The 21,963-nt window shown below is 35.9% G+C and overlaps 1 protein-coding gene across 1 annotated transcript in view; it reads right to left on the bottom strand.

Moving 5' to 3' along the window:
• Positions 1 to 4,576: 4,576 nt before the first annotated feature.
• The window catches only part of RIMKLB (ribosomal modification protein rimK like family member B), a 59,004-nt gene continuing 41,617 nt past the window's right edge, over positions 4,577 to 21,963 (bottom strand). Inside the window, exons 3-6 of the mRNA XM_047067376.1 lie at positions 13,328 to 13,558; positions 11,100 to 11,186; positions 9,815 to 10,018; positions 4,577 to 5,735 (exon numbers count right to left, since the gene is read on the bottom strand). Coding sequence (XP_046923332.1) covers positions 5,272 to 5,735; positions 9,815 to 10,018; positions 11,100 to 11,186; positions 13,328 to 13,558 — 986 coding nt within the window. The 3' untranslated portion in view covers positions 4,577 to 5,271. The remainder of the gene's footprint in view (positions 5,736 to 9,814; positions 10,019 to 11,099; positions 11,187 to 13,327; positions 13,559 to 21,963) is intronic.

Genomic DNA, 21,963 nt, shown 5'->3' with positions numbered 1-21,963 from the left:
GGTTATGGGTGAACTGAAGCACAAAACAGGTTAATGATTTATTTTATGCCTTCAGCTGTAGAATGCATTACAAGCCAGGATTTTCCTATTAGCTAACTAGTGAACTTAAAGCCTCGTCGGATATACGTCTAAAACCACAGAATAAAATTACGCAGAAGTATATCTTGAAAAGTTCCTGACCGCTGTCTCGTAGAAAGAGGATTTTTCTCCCCAATGATAGTAACTCATATTAGAACTAAAACTTTAGGAAAGACAGGAGAAAGGAGGAAAGGGTAGGTGGACTGGGGTAGACAGAGAAGAGGCTACTACATTAGCTAATGGGAAGGCTATTAAAATGGATAACTCCTATTCCTGCCACTAAGTTTGTTTTATAGCCTTGGTTAATGTGCTTAATGATTTGTGCTTCAGAAATGCCCTCCGATCTTTGCAAATCTGTAATTTTTTACTGTTTAAACCATTATGATAACCTCAAGCTGCTCACATCTATCTTCTTTGTTAGAACTAGCATCTTAGAAATGCTAAAATGATTAGTTCTGAGTCACACTGTTCCTTAAATAACTGAAATGCTTTCTATTATCTTTGTCTCATCATTCCTTTTCACTTTTATAATGATGTCACAGAAAGAGAAGCACTAAGACCAACTCAAGACTATGATGAGTTTTTACCATATATATAACCTAGAACCTAATTTTACCTTTTCAAAACTCTAGTTTTCCATACCTGGCAACTCCTAATTGATGTCTTTATACTGTGAGCTCACTGTATTCGGAACACCAACCCCTGAAAAAGCTTAAGCCAGAGTAGCACAATGGGAGAAACAAACAAACCCAAAACAAAAACAAAGCCAAAAAAGTCACACTCTGAAATACTTAATTATAGACATATATGCAAGGAATGGAGTTATCTAAATGGCTAAAGTAAATCCCCAAAGTCCTGAGTTCATCCCAACCAACTCAAACTTTACCCCCAAAAGTTCTTCTTTAATCAAATTATCTGTTAGATATGCGTTTTGTTTCTTTTTTTTAAACAAGAGTTTTTACAGACCCACAGTTGCCGTTAAAGTACATAAAGAAAGAAAATTTTTTAAAAAGAAAGTAAGGTTAGCCTTGCGATGGAAAGAAAGGAGAGTCAAATTACCTGCAAGCAGGCTGGGGCTGTGCCTGAATCCAAACCGCTGCATTTACCATTCATTATACAGCTGCATTATTGGGGGAAGGGGAGTTTAGAAGGGCACTGACCCCGAAAGTTCTCAATACTTCTCACTCATCATCAGGAAGGGGGAAGAAGGAAAGTTTTTTCTCTGGGTATTTTTTTGTTTGTTTGTTTTTGTTTTTTTGGCTCCTGAAAAGGCTGGCAAAGAACAGTAACAGTGCAAGCAGTTAGAATATTTCTTTAAAAACAATTTTTAAAAATGCAAAACATTAAGGAATTTAAAACACCAAACTTTCGTTAATATAGAAAGAATTTTCACTAGAGTTAGGCAGCCACCCCAAAACAGCATGGCAAAAGGGCACTGATAAAGGAAATAAAATACCACACAAAAATCCAAAACAAAACTAAAAACATTTCAAATTAAACCTGGAAGACTAGAAGATTCCAACAGCAGATTTCTGTCCACTACTGAAACATTCCAAAATCCAAGCTTCAAAGGCGCCTAAATGTATCTTAAATGAAACTTTGTTTTGTTTTTTTTTTTAAGAAAAAAAAAAGAAAGAAAGCAGTGAACCTGGTTATAAATCCTGCAATATATTACATTTTAAGATATCCTAATACAACAAAAACAAATTTTAAATGAAATTAAACAAACAAACAAACAAATAAAAACAGTAGCAGCAGAGGTTACCTGTCTGAGCACCTACATTTTCTTAGGAGGGGATCGTGTCTCACCAGCCATATAGCCCATAAACCTTCTCAAAAAGAGTGAGCCAGGAGAAAAATGTAACACAAGATTTGATTTCACAACGTCTCTAAGCTCCCCAGACCCCAAACTGGGGATTCACTGAATGAAGAGATTTTGTTTTTCCATCGTTTTCCTCTTGAGAAAAAGAAGAGATGATTTTGAAAGTCAATTACTTCTTTCAATGCCTTCGATACCTTCTCAAAAGTCTGATAAAGTGCTTGATGAAAGCAAGTCTCTTGATGGATTTTTCTAATGTTCCAGCATATTTTCTTATTGATAGCATATACAGAAAGATTTCAAAGTTCAGTGGAGTAAAAGCCAGCAGAAATGACCAATCAATTATTAGGCACCAAAAAAAGAAAAAAAACTATTAAAAATTTTAAATGGAATCGTTCATATTTGTGTATGTGTGTGTATGTGTGTGCATAGTCCAGTTTTCATCACAGGTAACATAAAAACAATATCAGAATTACTTTTAAAATACAATTAAGAATTACAATTTTAACAATACACAATTTTACAATAATTCAGATTTGGGCATGATAAGACTTATACATATTTGATAAATATACATTTTTACCTCTCATAATAGCAATGATAATACAAAAGTTGTTAAACAATAAGAAAATATATTTAACTTTCACTTCAATATCTGGGATGTTTCATTTGGGTTCTTCCAGAATGATCTGTTCATATTCTTTACCTTAATTTTTGAGTGAGTTCAAGAAGATACCCATGTTTTAAAGTCTAAGATGACCATTCCTACCCTTTTCCTTTTAATATGTGAGTGTATGATCCAGAAATAGGTTGGTAAAGCTATGTTTTAATATACTGTGAATGCACAAAAGATCAATCAGTAGTGAATAAAACTAAAGGTGAAATAATCTCAGATAATTCTTATGATATAGTTGATTAGTTTGGTAAAAAAAATTTTTAAGTCTATCTACATTTTTCCTAGTGCCTTATCCAACCCAACACAAACCCTGAGTTTTTCATCAAATAGAGAGGGTGTTCTATTTATGTTATAAAATTCATAAATCTATATACATGTTATATGTAACTATTTAATGTGTCATAATTTATGTGACAACCAGATGGTCTCTACACAAACATATGAATAATGACTTAATTAAGCAGTTCTTTCTCCCTCATTTATCTCTCTATCCCAAATATTATGCATCCTCCTATGGTCATTCAGTGAAAGAAGTACCATGTATTTCTTTTTGTTAATGAGACAGAGGTACTTATATATGTATGTAAGGCCCACAATAACTCTATGCAAGTCAAATTCTTTTATAGGAGATTAGAATATCCTAAAATAAATTAGAAAATCCTCTTATTATCTTTTTCTGAGGTGAAATGAGACACTGCACAGATTAGAGGTACTATTCTATTTGTCAACAATCAACCTTTCACTCAATTTTAATATTATTTAATTCTATGGAAAAAAACAACTTTTATTACATTCCTTTTTAAAACGGGGAAAAACTGTACAAGCATGATCAAACCTCTGTTAGAGCTGGTTAATACTGATCTTTTATTATTGCCTCGAAGTCTCTCTAGTAGTGTCCAAGATATTATGTTTAAGGTCCATCTGAAGGAAAAAAGCACTGGAGAGGCAAGAAAGGACTCGGGTAAAAGCTTCAGAGGATTGTAGTGAGATGGAACTTGCTGTTTAAAAAAATTACGTTGAGCTCTGGAGCATCTCCATTTCTTAACACACCTTCCAAACCCATTCTTCAAATAGATTTACCCCTGTTTCAAAGGCTCATATTATATGCCATTTTGGGGATCTTATAAATTCAGAAATTAAAGGAATATAAAGAATGGACAGTATTGAAGGCTTCAGAGTTGGGCTATAAGAGACTTAATACTGCTAAGTAAGTCCCCAAACAAAAATGTCCAGTCCACCCCACCCTCAAACCTACATGTAATAGGAGAAAATGCACAGCCAGAAGCATAGAAAAGCATGTAGCCTTGAATAAATCATACACTGAACAGTCTAGAACCAAAGAAAAAACCAAACAACATACATATACATAAAAAGGCCTAAGAAGCATCTATTCTCTTTATGTCTTTAGTGAGTACCTCTACCCCAGTGGAGTATAGTTATTAAAACAACTTATCTGTTTTTTAAAGTAAAAACTGTTTCCCCATCATGCTCCATTTTCTAGAATCTATCTTTTTTGATTGTTCGGTGAAACAAAAAGCAAAACACATACACATGCATGCGTGCACACACACACATATATACTCCCTCCTAAAATGTGAAAAATGCAAATATATAACGCTGGTATTATAAATCACTTCAGCTTTATACTAAAGAACTCATAGACCCTTGATTTGCCCCCCAAAAATATTTTTCCTTGTCCTTATACTTTAAATGCCCAACCACCAAAAGAAAAAAAGGAAAAAATAAAAGGCTTTAAATGCACATGTTTCAAGTCAGTGTCTTGTTAACAAAAAAGGTAGCACTTTCTTCACTTTGGCCATTGTTAAAGATGCAGGCATAGATCAGGGAATGTTAGACTAGCATGTATTAAAAAAAACTGCAACATTAACAGAGCATATATCTTTCAAAAAAGATTAAAACACTAACAAATACAAGTCAATGCACATATTTTAAACTAGTGTAATTTTATCTACATTGGAGTAAATGTCATCTTGTGTACCAGACATTGCAATACTGTTCATTTCCCTTTTATCATGCAAAAATGCCAATTTTGTCATTAGAAAAAACCTTTATTGGGTTATATTAATACTGCCCTCCCACCCAAATGAAGGGAAAAACCGAAGCACAAAAATTATAAATCCCAGCAAAATAGCTCTTCAAGATTTCATAAACTACGGACATAAAGTTGCTAGTTAATATGGTAAAGGCAGAATTTTCAGACTTGTATAAAAAAATTCCTATAATTTAGGTAGATTATTTTCCTCGCTCATCACAAATCTTTGCAACACAATGTGAGGTTATCCTACTCTCAATTTTGTAGCAACTATACAAAAGCAAAAGCAAGGGACCATGAAAAAAAACTGTGTGTTCTTGATGGTCTGAGAGCATATACATTTTTGAGTGATTAAAAGGTTAACTATAAGAGCCTGATGTGTTTCTGTATCTCACCTCTTCTGCCTATCTGCACTATCCGTAAACAAAAGTCAGTAACATCTTAATAGCAGAGGTCTATCTCTCTCCCCTGTCTTCTCTCCTAACTAATCCTACTCAATTTTCTCATCTTCCTGAGTACCTTCCATGAACAGCATTGCAAGTTGGTTTAAAAAAAAAAAAAAAGGAAAGAAAGAAAGGGGAAAAAAAGAAGAAAAAGAAAGTGAGTTTTACAAGGGTTTTGTTGGTTAATTATTTACCGGTGGAGTCACTCCACCAGGAGTTTGATTTCATTGGCTAGCAGCTGGTTCATGTTGAATAGGCCCCCTGGGAGCTTGGTGAGTAGCTCTCGCTCCGTGCTTTCAGGGTCGCTGTCAACAGAGCTGGAACTTGCGCTCATGTTGTCGACAGCAGTGCTGGCTGGGGGACCCAGCTCCGGCTCACTAGTCTCACTGGCCGTGGACACCACGGAGAGCAGGGACATACGCCGGGTGAGCCGGCCAGAGGGCAGGAGGGAGGCGGCATAGTCCGCTATGATACCAGCTACATCTAGATTACAAGCCTTATCAAAGGCGATGAAACCTACATTTGCATTGGCCTCGCAGACACAGAAGGATCCGTCATCTTTCATCAATAGGTCAATGCCACACACATCCATCCCCAGGATATTAGACACCTGGATAGCTAGCTGCTTCCCTTGTTCACTCAAGGAGCACATCATCCCCACACCACCTGGCAAAAAAAGAAACAAAATAAGTTGCCAAAATGATACATTTTTGGAGTAAAAACACCGTTTTTAGGTTTTTTTTGTAATTTATTTTTGAGAGAGAGACAGAGCATGCGTGGAGGAGAGGCAGAGAGGGAAACACAGAATCAGAAGCAAGCTCCAGGCTCTGAGCTCTCAGCACAGAGCCCAACATGGGGCTTGAGCTCATGAAACTCGAGATCACGACCTGAACTGAAGGTGGATGCTTAACCGACTGAGCCCTCCAGGCACCCCAGAGACAGAGAATCTTAAACAGGCTCCACACTCAGCGCTCAGGGCTCAATCTCACAACACACTCTTTTAAATCAGTAGTGAAAGCAAAGGTGCCATATGCAATTTTTTTCTGAAGACGGCATTCAGCTTCCACAGAAACCTATCTTACTTGCAATAATACGGATAGAGGTGAAGGTACACCACAGACTTTATATTTTTATGAAGGCAGAGAAGAATAGAAAACAAAGTAGACAAAACTGTTATCTTCCAAATAGCAGAAAATGTATGTCTGATTTGAACACAGGAACACAGAAGTTAACCGTTAATGGAATGTAAAACCATGGATGAGCATCCACATTGAGTTTGGGAACAAGGGTGGAAATGGAATTAATGGTACCTTACAAACCACAGAAGTTGGAGAAGAAAAAAGAGGAAGAAGCAATTTAAATAATAAACACAAAATCAAACTGAAGGAATTAAATAAACTGTATGAGCAAACATTAAAAACGAACTGAAATTTCCCATGGAAAAAGTGGAAACTAGTCAGACCGGAATGAAAGACGAAATTTAATTATAGGCGCTATTAAATGAAAACATTTTTTGAAAACTAAAGGAATGGACAAAGAGATAAGGGACAAAGGCAAAAACAAACTTGACTTCATAGCCTTATATCTCTTGAATATAGTATATACCGATATACACATTTTTTCCTTTATCAAATACTGACAAATAATCATGTGCTTGTCCCAGGAAACAAACAAAAAAACCTTAACAAATTTAAAAACACTTTTTTACAGGCAACATTCTCTGACAATAACCCAAGAAAAACAGAAATTATAAATTAATGATTTAAGTAACCAAAAGATTTATTAAGGACTTAGAAATTGCAACACTGATCCCCTAAATTACAGGGAAATGAAAACATGTATAAAATCACTTCATACCAAAACTTTTATTTTGAATTAGCAAGAAGAAATTACTTATAAAGTAAGAAACTAAGAAGAGAGATTCAGTAAAGACAGAAAGTTGAATGAATAGAATAGAAAAATAGAAAGGACAAAAAAATCCAAATGTTACTTTGACAAGATTATGAATGATACCAAAGACAAAACTGCAGACAAAGGAGAGATTCAAATAAGCACAAGTAATCATCTAAAGAACCTGGCAAAAAAATCTGAAACCTAAAACAAATGGAAAATTTCTAAGCAAATGATAAATTACCAACACTGCTTCAAGCAGCAGCAAACTTAAACAGGCCAATTATTATTATGGAAGAGATCGGAAAGGTGATAAAAGCGCTACTACTACAAAAAGAACTAGGACCAGATAGGTTCAAAGTGGAGTTTTGTTTACTATCCTTTATTCTGATGTTACTTTACCTATAGAGTGCCAGAAGGTAAGACTGAAAATTCCCCAATACATCAAATAAAACCAAAATGTTATATAACCTTGATCAAAAATGAATAAGAAGTTTTGTTTTGTTTTAAGTTTTTTCATTTATTTTGGGACAGAGAGTGACAGCAAGTGCATGCAAGCAGGAGAGGAGCATAGAGAAGGGGAGAGAGGGAATCCCAAGCAGGCTCCACACTGTTAGTGCAGTGTGCGACTAGGGGCTCCATGCCATGAACCATGAGAGCAAAACCTGAGCTGAAATCAAGAGTTAGACGCTTGGGGCCCCAGGGCAGATCAGTCAGTTAAGAGTCCGACTTAGGCTCAGGTCATGATCTTATGCCTCGTGAGTCTGAGCCCTGTGTGGGGCTCTGTGCTGACACCATGGAGCCTGTACCCTGCCTCAGGTTCCGTCTCTCTCTCTTTGCCCCTCCCCCATTCACACTCTTATCTCTCTCAAAAATAAATAAATTTTTTAAAAAGAGAGAGAGAGACATTTAACGAACTGAGCCACTAAGGTAACCAAAAAAATGATCAAGAAACTTTAAAAAACGGGGGGTGCTTGGCTGGCTCAGTTGGCAGACCATGTGACTCTTGTCCTCGGGGTTGTGAATTCAAGCCTGACATTGGGTGCAGAGATTACTTAAAAAAAAAATAAATAAATAAAATCTAAATGTTTATTTACTTTTTGAGAGATAGAGTATGAGCAGGTGAGGGGCAGAGAAAGGGAGACACAGAATCCCAAGCAGGCTCCAGGCTTCATGCTGTCAGCACAGAGTCCAACTTAGGGCTCGAACTCTCAAACTGTGAGATTACGACCTGAACCAAAGTTGCACGCTTAACCGACTGAGCCACCCAGGCGCCTTCCAAAAAATAAAATCTTTAAAAAAATCAATCAATCAATAAAATGTTTTACAGTCAACAAAAACTATTCATTACGGAAAAACCAAAACAGTCTTTGAAAAAAATAGCTTGAAAGCTTATTTCCAGGAATAACCATAATTATCTAAGATATATGTATGTAACTTCACTTAACTGAGATATTGTGTAATGGTTTTTTAATTACTTTTTTGAGACAGTGTGTGTGAGTGAACGCGAGTAGGGGGCGGGCAGAGAGAGAATCCCAAGTAGGCTCTGCTCTGTCAGCAGAAAAGTCCAACGTGGGGCTCAACCTCATGAACCCTGAGATCATGACCTGGGCCGAAATCAAGTCAGACACTTAAACCAACTGAACCACTTAGGCGCCCCTGAGATCATATTACAGTTAAAAAAACATTAAGAATATGAAGGGACAGAGCTTAACAGTTTTAAAAAATGATTAAATTCATGTCATGTACTTGAAAATCTAGATATCTGCATAGCTTCCATGTAATTTTCCAATTTTGGAAATCAGCATATTCAAGAGTGGTTAAGAGGACAACTCTGGAGCCAAACAGTATATTTGCATCCTGGTGGCACCATTATTAGATCTGTTATCTTGAGCAAGTTACTTACTGTTCTGGGCCCTCCTCATCTGTAAAATGGGAATACTAACAATACCTAGCAATATCTAAAGAAGTTAATAGTCATAAAGCACTGACTACTGTACCAGCACTGGAGAGACCTAGCAATATCTAAAGAAGTTAATAGTCATAAAGCACTGACTACTGTACCAGCACTGGAGTAGTTGGCATTACTGTTAAAACTGAATATAAGAGAATGCTCATATAAAAAAGGCCTCTAAACAATCTGGTTACCAGAGGGGAGAGGATGAAGGGGGATAAAACAGGTGAAGGGGACGAAGTGGTACAACTTCCAGTTACAAAATAAACAAGTCATGAAGATGAAAAGTATAGCAAAAGGAATATAGTCAATAACATTATAATAACATATGGGGACAAAGCACTGGGCTGTACACCTAAATCCCTGGGTTGTACACCTAAAACTAGTATGTCCATCATACTTTAACAATAAATATTTGACCAGTTTGGGTCAAGATTAAAATGTCTGTTGGACAACTACATGGAGATACTACTGAGTAGGCAGTTATTTATATGTACCTGGAGTTCAGGAAGAAAGCCTAAATTACAGATATAAATATGAAAATCACAACACATACATGGTATTTAAAACCATGAGCCAGATCGGATGACTAAGAAAGTGAAGTATAAGAAAGTGAAATAAACATTAAAAAAGAAAAAGCTCAGACTAAACTCTGAGGCACTTCAGCAGGAAGATCTCAAAATTTATGACTCAGACAAATCCAATTTTACTACTAGAAAAACAACTCAAAAGTATATTTACTATATTCAAGGTACGGCTACTGATCATGGTTATATGTGAAAGGTGAAAGATAGTATTTTTCAACTTACTAAGTAAAAAGATCTGTAATTATATATGAACACTCGCTGGACAAGCTGTAATAATATTATATATACTAGAAAGACACATGCATTGTTTTTACCTAGTGAGCAGTTACTTTGCATCCTTCCATCCGTTGAACAACGTAACATGGTGCCAACCACACGGCCTCCCACAACAATGACACGCACATCCCGTCCATGAGACTCTTTAACGTACTTCTGGAACAGGTATGGAGCTTCATGGCGAATAAGATGGCTTAGATCAGCCAAATGGTGCTTATCTCGAGCCAAGAAAACAGCTTTGCCTATGATTGAAAAAGAATAAAAAACACATGTAAGTCATTAAACTGCGAGCAGTTGATATGTATTAATTACCTGCATCTTCTTGGGTCCCAACCTGCTCTTTCAGAATCTATTAATTTTTAACCAAAGTAACAGTTATGGTAGTTATAGAAACAATGCAAAAATGTATTTAAGATAAAGTTAATAATCTCCTACCACTCCCTTAATTCCTACAGTAACCTAGAATTTATTTCAGTAGATGTTGTGAAGTAGAGGTCCAAGGTTTATATTCCTCCATGTGAGCCAATAATGCCAGCCTCGTTTACTAGCAAAACATTTCCTTCTGAGAAAAACCATGTTTTATAGGGATATCTAGGTGGCTCAGTTGGTTAAGTGTCAACTCTTGGTTTCAGCTCATGTCATGATCTCACAGTTCATGGGTTTGAGCCCCACATCAGGCTCTGTGCTGACAGTGCAGAGCCCTGCTTGGGATTCTCTCTCTCCCTGCCCCTCCCCTGCTCTGTCTCTCTCTCTCTGAAAATAAATAAACAAAAAAAAAATTTAAAAGACCATGTCTTATATATTATTACACAATATATACAAAATTTGCATAGGGTAAAAGAGCAGTATGTTACTATATACCTAGTTTTATTTCCAAGTTCACTAGTCCATTCCACTGCTCTATTTGTCAATTTTTATGTCAAAGGAAGTGGCTATTTATTTAATTTTTTTAATGTTTATTTTTGAGAGAGAGACGGAGTGAGAACAGGGAAGGGGCAGTGAGAGAGAGGGAGAGAGACAGAATCCAAAGCAGGCTCCAGGCTCCGAGATGTCAGCACACAGCCCAATACGGGGCTCAAACTCACAAACTGTGAGATCATGACCTGAGTCAAAGTTGATCACATAACTGAGCCAGCAAGGCGCCCCAAAGAGCTATACATTTCAACTGATAAGGCTATTGTCTAGTCAATAACCGTGAGGAAATACAAAGAAAATAATAAGAGCATTGATCAGATTAAGAAAAAATCTATTTTGTATCATCACCCTTATTAATTCTCAAGAGTAATTTCAAAATGATGTGCCATAGTGACAACTCATACGCACCTCTATGACCCCGCGTATTCTTCACTACCATTGGAAACTCCAGTACTTCTGCTTCATCGATCATTTTAGCAAAATTTTCATGACCACCTGGTTTGAGTAAAAAAGAAATTTAAAAAGAATAGTAACAGAGGTGTTTTGTGGTGTTATCTATGCTAAAGTCAGCAACACAGGAGATAGAAGGTAAGAACCTGATGGCTACATTTTGTTTTTCTTAGAGAAAGTAATAAATAAAAGTTGAAAATACAGTTAAACATCAGTTTAAAACAACACCTTTTAAAATGGATGAAAGTTATCTTAAATTATAAATATTCTAACATCTAACTTAAGGAAATTATCTTTCAGTTAAAACAAAATTTCCTAGTTCTATACAATTTTTCATATTTTTATCCTTTAATCTTCCACTACACAAATAACAAAACCACCAAGACCTACTTTAGTGTATTTAAATTCCAGTTTTAATCTAAAGATTAAAGAATCTCAATCTAAAGATTAAGAAACAGAAGAATGAGTCTGTTTAGAAGACTCACTCAAGGATGAAAAGATGCTACGTGTGTTCTATCCCTCTCAAACACACAAATTAATGTTTCATATCTCCATTATGAATCAGAGTTCTTTGTATACTACGGCAGACAGTACCCATGAGTTAAGTTTTCTTCTGTTTTTACTGCCCAGGAACAAATGATACAGTAGCAAAATCAGAGCAAAAATGAATTGTGGTATCAGCCTGGTGATGTAAAAAAAATTAAACCAGGAAAAAGTTCATTAAGCAACTGCAGTAGCATACATTTGCAGCCTAGAAAAATTAAGATGATTCAGTCCCCAATTTTAAACTGTCAACATTAGGGGCGCCTGGGTGGCACAGTCGGTTAAGCGTCCGACTTCAGCCAGGTCACAATCTCGCTGTCCGTGAGTTCGAGCCCCGCGTCAGGCTCTGGGCTGATGGCTCAGAGTCTGGAGCCTGTTTCCGATTCTATGTCTCCCTCTCTTTCTGTCCCTCCCCCGTTCATGCTCTGTCTCTCTCTGTCCCAAAAATAAATAAACGTTGAAAAAAAAAATTAAAAAAAAAAAAAAAATAAATAAAATAAACTGTCAACATTAGAACATAGGTAGTATTTGGTAATTGGGCTAACACTTTTCTCCTTTCCATTCTCTTAAAATCAGAAGTGTAGACCCATGATATAAGCTATAATATAATATTCCAAAAGCATCTGACAGAATTCTCGAACTATTCATATTGTCTCTTCTTATGCAATTGCTAAAAACAGCAACTGTATCAACACATGTCATACAGACTTGGGGAGTTCCCTTCTTTAAAATACTAATGGTAGGAATAGGATAGGGATTTCTTTTTAAAGCTTCATTAACTTTCTAAGCACACTACTGGACATTTATTTGAAAAAATGTCTTTATGGAAAATTGCAATGATTTATAGCAAATTTGATCCTTTCTAATCTAAAAGAACTGGACAGGCAGGAAATACATTAGCATAATATTGTTTACGGCAGTGTTACTCAAAAGTGTTGTCCAAAAACCTGTGCCTGTTTATGACTTCTCTGCTACTGATATGTAACCACGTAAATACAAAAAGAGTAAACATTGGAAGCTTTTATAACAATCTGGCATTTCTCAAACGTTTTTTTTATCATATTTTGTAAGAGTATTGATACACAGTATACTGGTCTTTAAAGAAAAAAAAAGATCCTTTACTTTTACCATGGTTTTGGAAGCACTGGTTTTAAAGTATACCTATTACAGTGTCATTTCCTTAAAAAATAAGAGAAAAAACTTCAAAAAAAAATTATCATGAAAGTGCTAATAAGGATAAACAGATATTAAACAGAGATGTATTGAATATTACAGCCTATGAGATCTGGCCCACTGCCTTTTTTAAATAATAAAGTTTTATTGGAGGACAACAACAGTAATTTATTTAAGCATTATTAATAAAGCTCTCTGACTACAACAGCATTACTGAGAGCACAAGAGTGAACTTACAGCCTAGAAAGCCCAAAATAGCTAAATCCACTCTACCAATATCACGGAACTAAATCTTGACACATGATTCACAATGCTCCTGCCCAGTTTGTTAACACTGAAAATTACTTCTGTAAGAAGTTCTTCCATGTTCACAAATTTCCTTGTATCACATAACCCTCTTAATTTAGTATGCCTTTCAAAACCATCAGTGTTGTAAAACTTAGACTATAAATTCTTATTAGCGAACTTACCATAAGAGAAAGTATCTGGCAGAGGAACACCATGGCCCGCCAACTCTTGAAATGTCCAGAACTTATTAACACAGTTCAGGATGGCTTGAGGTCGGTTCATCAACCGGCATCCCATCTTCTCTAGATGGCGCAAAACAGTGATGTCACTATCACTCTGCACCCAAGGGGTTGGTACTCTCACTACCACCACCTGGGGGTAGGCAGTAATTAGTTCTCCATTGATCCGTAGACCTGAAATACACCCCAATGAAGCCAAAACCATTAAAGGGAATATACCAAAATATACTAGACCTGGGCTCACAAAACCAAATACACCATTTTCACCAGAACAGACAGACATTCTTCCTTAAATTATATTCCTTTATAAGAAAAAAGAAAATTTAATGAGAAGAATTTCTGCAGTGGTTAAATAAATTATGGTATGTGCCAATACAATGAAATACTACATAGCCTTTAAAAAAGAAATTCACAGAAGCACCTGGCTGGCTCAGTCAGTAGAACATACAACTCTTAATCTCAGGGTGGTAACTTCAAGCCCCATATTGGGTGTAGAGCTTACTTATTAATAAAAGTTAAGAAGAATGTCATAATCTCTATGTTCAAATGTAGAAAAAAATGTCCGGATACATAATGCTGAGTTTAAAAAAATCAAATCTGATGTATGGAATTGTTGAATCAATACACTGCACACCTGAAATTAATATAAAACTGTAACTAGAATAAATTACTGGAATTAGAATAAAATGAAAATAATTCTGTACCAATTATGTTCATTATGTGTTCGTTTCAGATAAAGCAGGAAATAAGAAAGTTGCCTTCTTTTATGATTTTGCTTATATGTTTTTATGCCCAGGTGACGCATTTTATTAAACACCTGTTTACATTTATTTTTAAGAAAAACAAAAAACAAATCTGAAAAGGTTTGTATTTACATATGCATAGAAAACGTATGACCTGATAAATGATATAGGTAGCTTTCTCTAAGTGTGAGTGGGTGGCAGTGCAGGAGGACAAAGGTAGAATGGGAAACTTCACATTTTGCTCCATGCAATTCTCCATCTTCTTCGATTTTTTTTTAAGCGAGGACATTTATAATTAAAAAAAGATTTTAAAGAAAGTTTTGGGGCACCTGGCTAGCTCAGTTGGTACAGCATGTGACTCTCGATCTTGGGGTTGTGAGTTTAAGCTCCACATTGGGTATGGAATTTGCTTATATATAAGATCTGTAAAAAATAAATAAAATAAATAAAAGTTTTTTGGATGTTACCCAATACCATTCTATTTAAAGAGGTCCCAAATAATAAAGGAACAAAGTATCTATATGAGTTGTTCCTTAAAACCTATTTTCTTTGGGGTGCCTGGCTGGCTCAATCAGAAAAGCATGTGACTCTTTATCTAGTGGTTGTGAGTTTGAGCCCCACATTGGATGTAGAGATTACTTAAATATAAAAAAAAAATCTTCAGGAAAAAAAAACCTGTTTTCATTTAAAAATAGCATATGCTCTTTAGGGGTGCCTCGGTGGTTCAGTTGGTTAAGTGTCCAACTTTAGCTCAGGTCATGATCTCGCAGTTTGTGAGTTCAAGCCCTGGACTGGGCTCTGTGCTGACAGCTCAGAGGCTGAACCCTGCTTTGAATTCTAGGTCTCTGTCTCTCTCTGCCATGCCCCAGCACATACATACTTTCTTTTTCTTTCTTTTCTTTCTCTTTCTTTTCTTTCTTTCTTTCTTTCTTTCTTTCTTTCTTTCTTTCTTTCTTTCTTCTCTCTCTCTCTCTCTCTCTCTCTCTCTCTCTCTCTCTCTCACAAAAATAAACATTGAGGCGCCTGGATGACTCAGTCGGTTAGTGTCCGACTTCGGCTCAGGTTATGATCTCACAGTTTGTGAGTTTGAGCCCCGCGTCAGACTCTGTGCTGACAGCTCAGAGCCTGGAGCCTGCTTCAGATGCTGTGTCTTCCCCTCCCTCACAAATGTCTGTCTCTCGATAATAAACATTAAAAATTTTTTTAAATAAAAAAATGAAATAAAAAACATTAAAAAATTAAAAATAAAAATAGTATATGCTTCTTTACGACAAAGACAAAAATATGTGATATATTCTGCTCCCATCCAACGTCCTAAGTACTCAGTGTTAATAGTATATATTTCCCCCCCGCTAAGTATGGGAAAATATTTATATAATTTTTAGAAAAATTCGATTTTTAAAAAAAACTTAACAATTATATCTTATAGATACACCATATGAGCAATACCTTACTCAGACATTCATTCACTTAATAAATATTAAGCAATTAGTATGTGTCAGATTATTTTATAAAGAGCAGACTTGGATTGGCAAGTAAGGCAAATAAGGTCCTTACTCTTGAGAAGATTCCATTCTAGTAGGAGAGACACTTTCAAACATGGTGGAAGTTCTAATATAGGAGAGATCAGTGGGTAAGAGCTGAGTTAGGGCCTAAGACTTAGGAACGTGTGTATTTCAAGAAAAGAATAATGACACTTCACATATAAGGGAGTGGGAGAAGTCACAGAGCAAAAGAGCAGTACAAACAATATGTGCTTCAACTGCAATTTGTATTGACAGAATGTAAAAGATAAGGTTGGTCATTTAAGGTGTCAAGCATGCAAAGCCACAAGTTTTTATTGATATATACTGGCATATAACACTATTAGTTTTAGGTGTACAACATAATGATTTAATATATGAAAAATACTGAGAGATGATCACTGCAATAAAGTTAGTTAACGTCACCTCACACTTATAAATTCTTTCTTGTGATGAGAACAGTCAAGATCTACTCTCTTAGCAAATTTCAAATATACAATACAGTATTGTTAGCCAGTCACGATGATGTACATTACATCCCCAGGATTTATTTCTATAACTTGGAAGTCGGTACTTTTTGACCACCATCTCCCATTTCCCCAACAACCATCCCCCCAGATCTCTGGCACCCACCAAACTGTTCTGATTTGTAGCCAGGAGTTCAGACTTTTTTGATTCTACATATAAGTAAGATCATACAGTATCTGTCTTTCTGACTTATTTCTGTTAGCAGAACAGCCATAATATCCATCCATAATGTCACAAACAGCAGGATTTTTTTAATGGCTAAATAATATTCAAATGTATGTAAATATATATCACATTTTCTTTATTCATTCATCCATCAATGGACAATTAGGTTATTTCTGTGTCCTATCATAAATAACGCTGCAACGAAGCACTCAGATATATCTTTGAGCTGGTGATTTTGTTTTCTTCAGGCAAATACTCAAAACTGGAACTGCTGGATCCACAAATTCTGAGCTAAAGACTTTATATCTGTTCTGATCAAGGAAACTGAGGGTATGTGCTGCCTGTTGACACTTCACACCATCCCTATCTTTTAATCCCTCCTGTATGGCAGGATCTAGAAGCATTTCCTATACTCCCTTACCAGCAGGATTCCATTTTGAGAATCTACCACCAAGAGACAGTTATATACAATTTTAAAGGTGAAAGAGATATAGAAGTCATTATTCTCCAGGGGCAGCTGCACATAGGTATGTGGTCACCAGCACATGTGAGGATTTGCCAGTTGCTTCAGGCACTCTCACAGTCATTCACCATGCTGCTACATCTTGAGATCAGCACTCAATTTTCTGCAATCCCGCACTTTCTCATTTCTTAGGGTTTTGCAATGACTTGCCTCTACAGGCAAATCTAAACACCATTTTTTCTTCTTTTTAGTTGGAAGAAACCTACTGACCAGCTTGGGGGTTAAAAGTTTTTAGACTAGGATATGGAGAATGAGGAAGTTGAAAAGCGAAGCCATTTTAGGGCAGAAGATGCTGAATTTGGATCTAGACAGAAAAGAATCTGGTGATAATATGAGGACATCAAAGCAGAACTATTCTGTAATAGCTGAACTATGGATTGAAACTATACATATACGTTATATATACACATAATTCATATTTGGAATATGGAGTGTGTGTACACATGTGTGCACTAGTTACTTGTCTGTTTATTGGAATCTGCCCAAGACATAATAGCTAAAGAAACAGGGATATACAGACTGAAAAAATAAAAGGAAGAAACGGAGAAACCTAAGACCAAGATTTGATGGGTCCCAATAAGAGACAGAAAAGGAACTAAAAACCTGAGGAAAAAATCGGCCAAAAACTAGAAGAATCTAGTTTTAAGTAGTATTGCAAAAGAGAAGAACGGACAGTATTATCAGGAATGATCAAATTCATTAAATAAAACAGAAGTAACAAGAAGACTGAGTTTTGAGAAGTTTATTCAAGAAAGAGATACTGTCAATTGTCAAGAGAAAATTCAACCATTATTACCTTTTCTTTTCACTTCCCTAAACTGGAGACAGTTTTTGTACCTTTTAAGAAAGGTGATAAAGAAAGTAATGGAAATGTACCAATCTTAGTCCACATTACCAGTAGAAACTACCTATCCGTTGCCACTGGAAATGGGGAGTATGGGAGTACTTTCACCCAAAATGCAGTCAGATCTGCATACCATACTATATGGGTATTACTGAGGATGGGAAGAAATTCAATACCTCCTGAATGGAAACAAACACTTTGTTATTTTATACAAGCAGAGATGAACCAAGGCTAGAAAGAGGAGTAGGTACAGATGAATTTAAGCCCAGAAAAACAAAGCAACATCTCTCACAACTCTGCCTTAGTGTTACTGATCTTTTGGGCACTCTTACCAAATGCTATTATCTTTGATGTAGAGTTTATAAAACTGAAATAAGAAATGACTGCGCCTTAGATCCCTGTTATTCAGTACACACATGCAAATGAACGTGTACAGAATTTTCCCAATTCCACTACACTTGTAAAAACAGGTAGTCCAGTTGGATGTGCTACTACCACTCAGCTTTGTTTTCAACTCTACTTTCTCATATATATATTGTCTTTTTACTTACCTTAAATCTAAACTTGTGAAACTGTTGATCTAATTATACTTTGTACTGGGATGAAGATTTCAAAACAAATATTATAGATATCACATTTCAGATTAAGTATATATATGATCAAGCATTAACAACCAAAAGTAAATTAACCTCAGTATAGCAATAGGGTGTGGGAACAATTTTTGTTCCTATATTTTCAAGATAAATGCATTATGTAGAAACAAGTGTTGGTGAATATGGGGAGAAAAAGGAACCCTCCTGCACTGTTGGTGGGAATGCAGACTGGTGTAGTCACTGTGGAAACAGTATGGAGGTTCATCAAAAAATTAAAAAAGAACTACCATAGGATCCAGTAATTGCACTACTCAGTACTTACCCAGAACACACTAACTCAAAGGGATACATACATCCCTACATTTACTGCAGCATTATTTGCAACAGCCAAACTATGTGGAAACGGCCAGTGTCCATCAACTGATGAGTAAACAGAAAAGACATGGTATATACGCACAACAGATTATTCAGTCATAAAATAAAGAATGAAATCTTGCTATGGATGGAACTATAGAATATTACAGTAAGTGAAATAAATCAGAGAAAGATAATACCACATGATCCCACTCACATGTGAAATTTAAGAAACAAAACAAAGGAACAAAGGAAAAAAAGAAAGAGACAAACCAAGAAACAGACTCTTAACTATGGAGAACAAACTGATGGTTACCAGAAGGGGGACAGGAGGGGAGGGAATGGGGAAAACAGGGCATGAGGATTAAAAAGTACACTTAACGCGATGAAAACTAAAATGATTTAAAAAATGTATTACATATTAAAAGTCTGCTGCTGGTTTAAATCAGAGTGAGAAGGTGCTATGGGCTGATTATTATTCAAGTTGAGAGATTCTTTTGGGATATTAACACTCTCCTTGCCAATAATTAGTTAGAGAATCTCTCATGTAGCTCTAATGTAAATCTGTGATTTTGAAAGTACAGTTTGGCTACACCCTTATTTGGATAAGTACTAGGTGAGGCACCTGGGTGGCTCAGTCAGTTAAGCATCCGACTCTTGATTTCGGCTCAGGTTATGATCTCACAGTTTGTGAGACAGAGTCCCACGTCAGGCTCTGTGCAGCCAGCATGAGGCCTGCTTGGGATTCTCTCTCTCCTCCTCTCTCTCTTGGCCCCTCCCCCACTCGTGTTCTCTCAAATGAGTAAATAAGCATTAAAAAAAAAAGGAGGGGTGCACGGGTGGCTCAGTCAATTGAGCATCCAACTTCAGTTCAGGTCATGAATTCGCTCGTGAGTTCAAGCCCCACATCAGGCTCTGTGCTGACAGCTCAGAGCCTGGAGCCTGCTTCAAATTTTTTGTCTCCCTTTCTCTCTGCCCCTACCCTGCTCACGCTCTCTCTCTCTCTCTCTCTCTCTCTCTCTCTCTCTCAAAATAAACATTAAAATAAAACAATTTTTTTAATAAAAAAATAAGTACTAGTATTTTGGGGGCAAGAAAAAAAGAGTAAGTACTAGTGTTTTTGTACTCAGGAAACAAGAAACAGGCAATTGATAGGTTCCTTGCTAACTAGGATTAATTTTTTTCCATCTTTTAGTGTTCTAGAAGGATTCTTCAGGATTTCTGGGATTTTGAGCTTTAACCGAAAGTTTCAAGTAAAGGTACTTTTTGTGCACTACTAAAAACGCACACAATCTCTGTGCCAGAAATCAAGGAAGCACTCAAAGACTAAGGGAGGTATGTCACTAAAAACACAGGAGAGAGTCTAGGAGGGGTCCTGTTAGCCAAATTTCAGATGACTTGACCATTAAAAATAATAATTAATTGATAACACTGTGAATACAAAACAAGTTCATGAATTTGTAACAATTATAAGAATGGGCAAAAAAAAAAGTCTCATTTGCTATCGCTGAAGGGACTACTACCCAATTCCTTATTCTAAAAACTAATAAATAATGAGAAAAATTACATTTATCCCAACTTTTCAATAGGAAGTATACTTTATCACTAGTAGGAAAAGCTTTTCTTTGAAGATGAATGTCAATTAACATAGAAGGAGTACAAAATTTGAAAAATAAACACTTTGTAAATCCCAATGAAATAAGTGAATGAGGCAAGAATCATTAAGATGCTAAAAGTATTAAGAAAGGTTGAAGGGATATTTGGGGGGGGGGTTGCTGGGTTTTTTTTTGGGGGGGGGAGAGATTTGTACAGTACCAAAATATAGATTTTAGAAAATTTAGATTTTCTAAACTGAGAGTAAAAATAGGTTTTTGTAACAGACCATATAGACACTACTTACCTAATGATCAAATTTAGCATCACTAATAGTGGCAAAGACTGTCATTTTGTGCCTCCTGGTTGAATGCACTATGAAGTATCTACCTTCGCCTAGGCAGTATTTTTTATTCAAAATGCATAACCTGTAACTAATCATGCTAAGTCACAGGAAGCTTCAGAAGGCAGATAACACAAGGAAACTCTTAGACAAGCCCAGAATATGAGACATTAAAGATAACTGTTCTGATTACTTCAAAAAGTTGATGTCACTGAAGAAATATGGAAACACTGTTAGAGTTAGAAAGACTAGGTAGACATTACATCCAATACCCTTCCATAAACCCTTACAGAACCCAATGTGAAAAGAGTAACTGAAAGATCTCTCTCCCTCGCTCTCTGCCCCCCCAACTCTCTCATTCTCTCAAAATACATGAACTTAAAAGAGAATAACTAAAGGATATTTTAGAATCCACTGTGAAAATCTGATTCTAGAGTGTTTACTAGATGAATATTGCAGGCTTATTCATTTCTAAGGTGTGCTAGTGGTATTAAATTATATAGGACAGTGTCATTATTTTTTGGCTACAGATACTGAAGTATTTAGGGGTAACAGTGACATGAAGACAGCTACTTGTTATGAAAGTCTAATAACTCCCTCAAAAAGCTATACGTAATGTATATGATATTTATACATATTAGGAGAAAGCAAGTGAAAGAAAAGGTTACTAGTGAACACTCCATCTAGGCAGCAAGAATATAGCTGTTCATGATTCTATTGTGTACTTTCAACTTACTATACACTGAAAATTTTAAATACAAAGCTTGGAGACACAGGCAGAAACCAAGAAATCTTATCAAATTCATCTGAAGAAAATTGGTGTTAGTCATTCCTATTTCAAAATCTCTGGGACTTGCTGCTTAGCTTTTCACTCTTATTTTTTTAACGGTCTCTCATCCATTCATTTCATCAATACCGAAAGCCCATTTACTGTTCAACTACCGTCCCACTTTCCTTGCCATTTATGTTCCAAATGTTATTACTGCAGTAAAATAATTTGTTAGTTCATCTTCAAAGGGGAGAAAAGGAAAGACTAAATAAAAGCTAGAATAACTTACTAAAGGTATTCAGAGCCATATCTAGGACCAGAAATCGAGCACATTTTTTCTCTGAGTTCTAGCTAAAAAAAAAAAAAAAAAAAAGCAAGGTGGCAGTGTAAGAGATGAACTGAGCTCCACACTCCCAGATGAATTCAAGTAACAAAATTTAGTTGTTTTAGGTCAATAGTCCACAAAACCGATTCATTACCTAACCGATAAAACTATTCTTCACCAAAAAATGGTATTTCCCACAGTGCAAAATCTCCAGAGTCGTATCACCAAAAACAGACCACATAATTCTGAACATTTTAAGATACTCATGTTATTATA

This window comes from Lynx rufus, unplaced genomic scaffold (genome assembly GCF_022079265.1).
Source record: "Lynx rufus isolate CCGP_SWC_20201006 ecotype Redwood Valley unplaced genomic scaffold, mLynRuf1.p SCAF_7, whole genome shotgun sequence".
In the NCBI taxonomy this organism is placed as follows: Eukaryota; Metazoa; Chordata; class Mammalia; order Carnivora; family Felidae; genus Lynx; species Lynx rufus.
The sequence above is the reverse complement of the archived record's forward strand: the minus strand, read 5'-3'. Positions and strand labels throughout refer to the sequence as shown.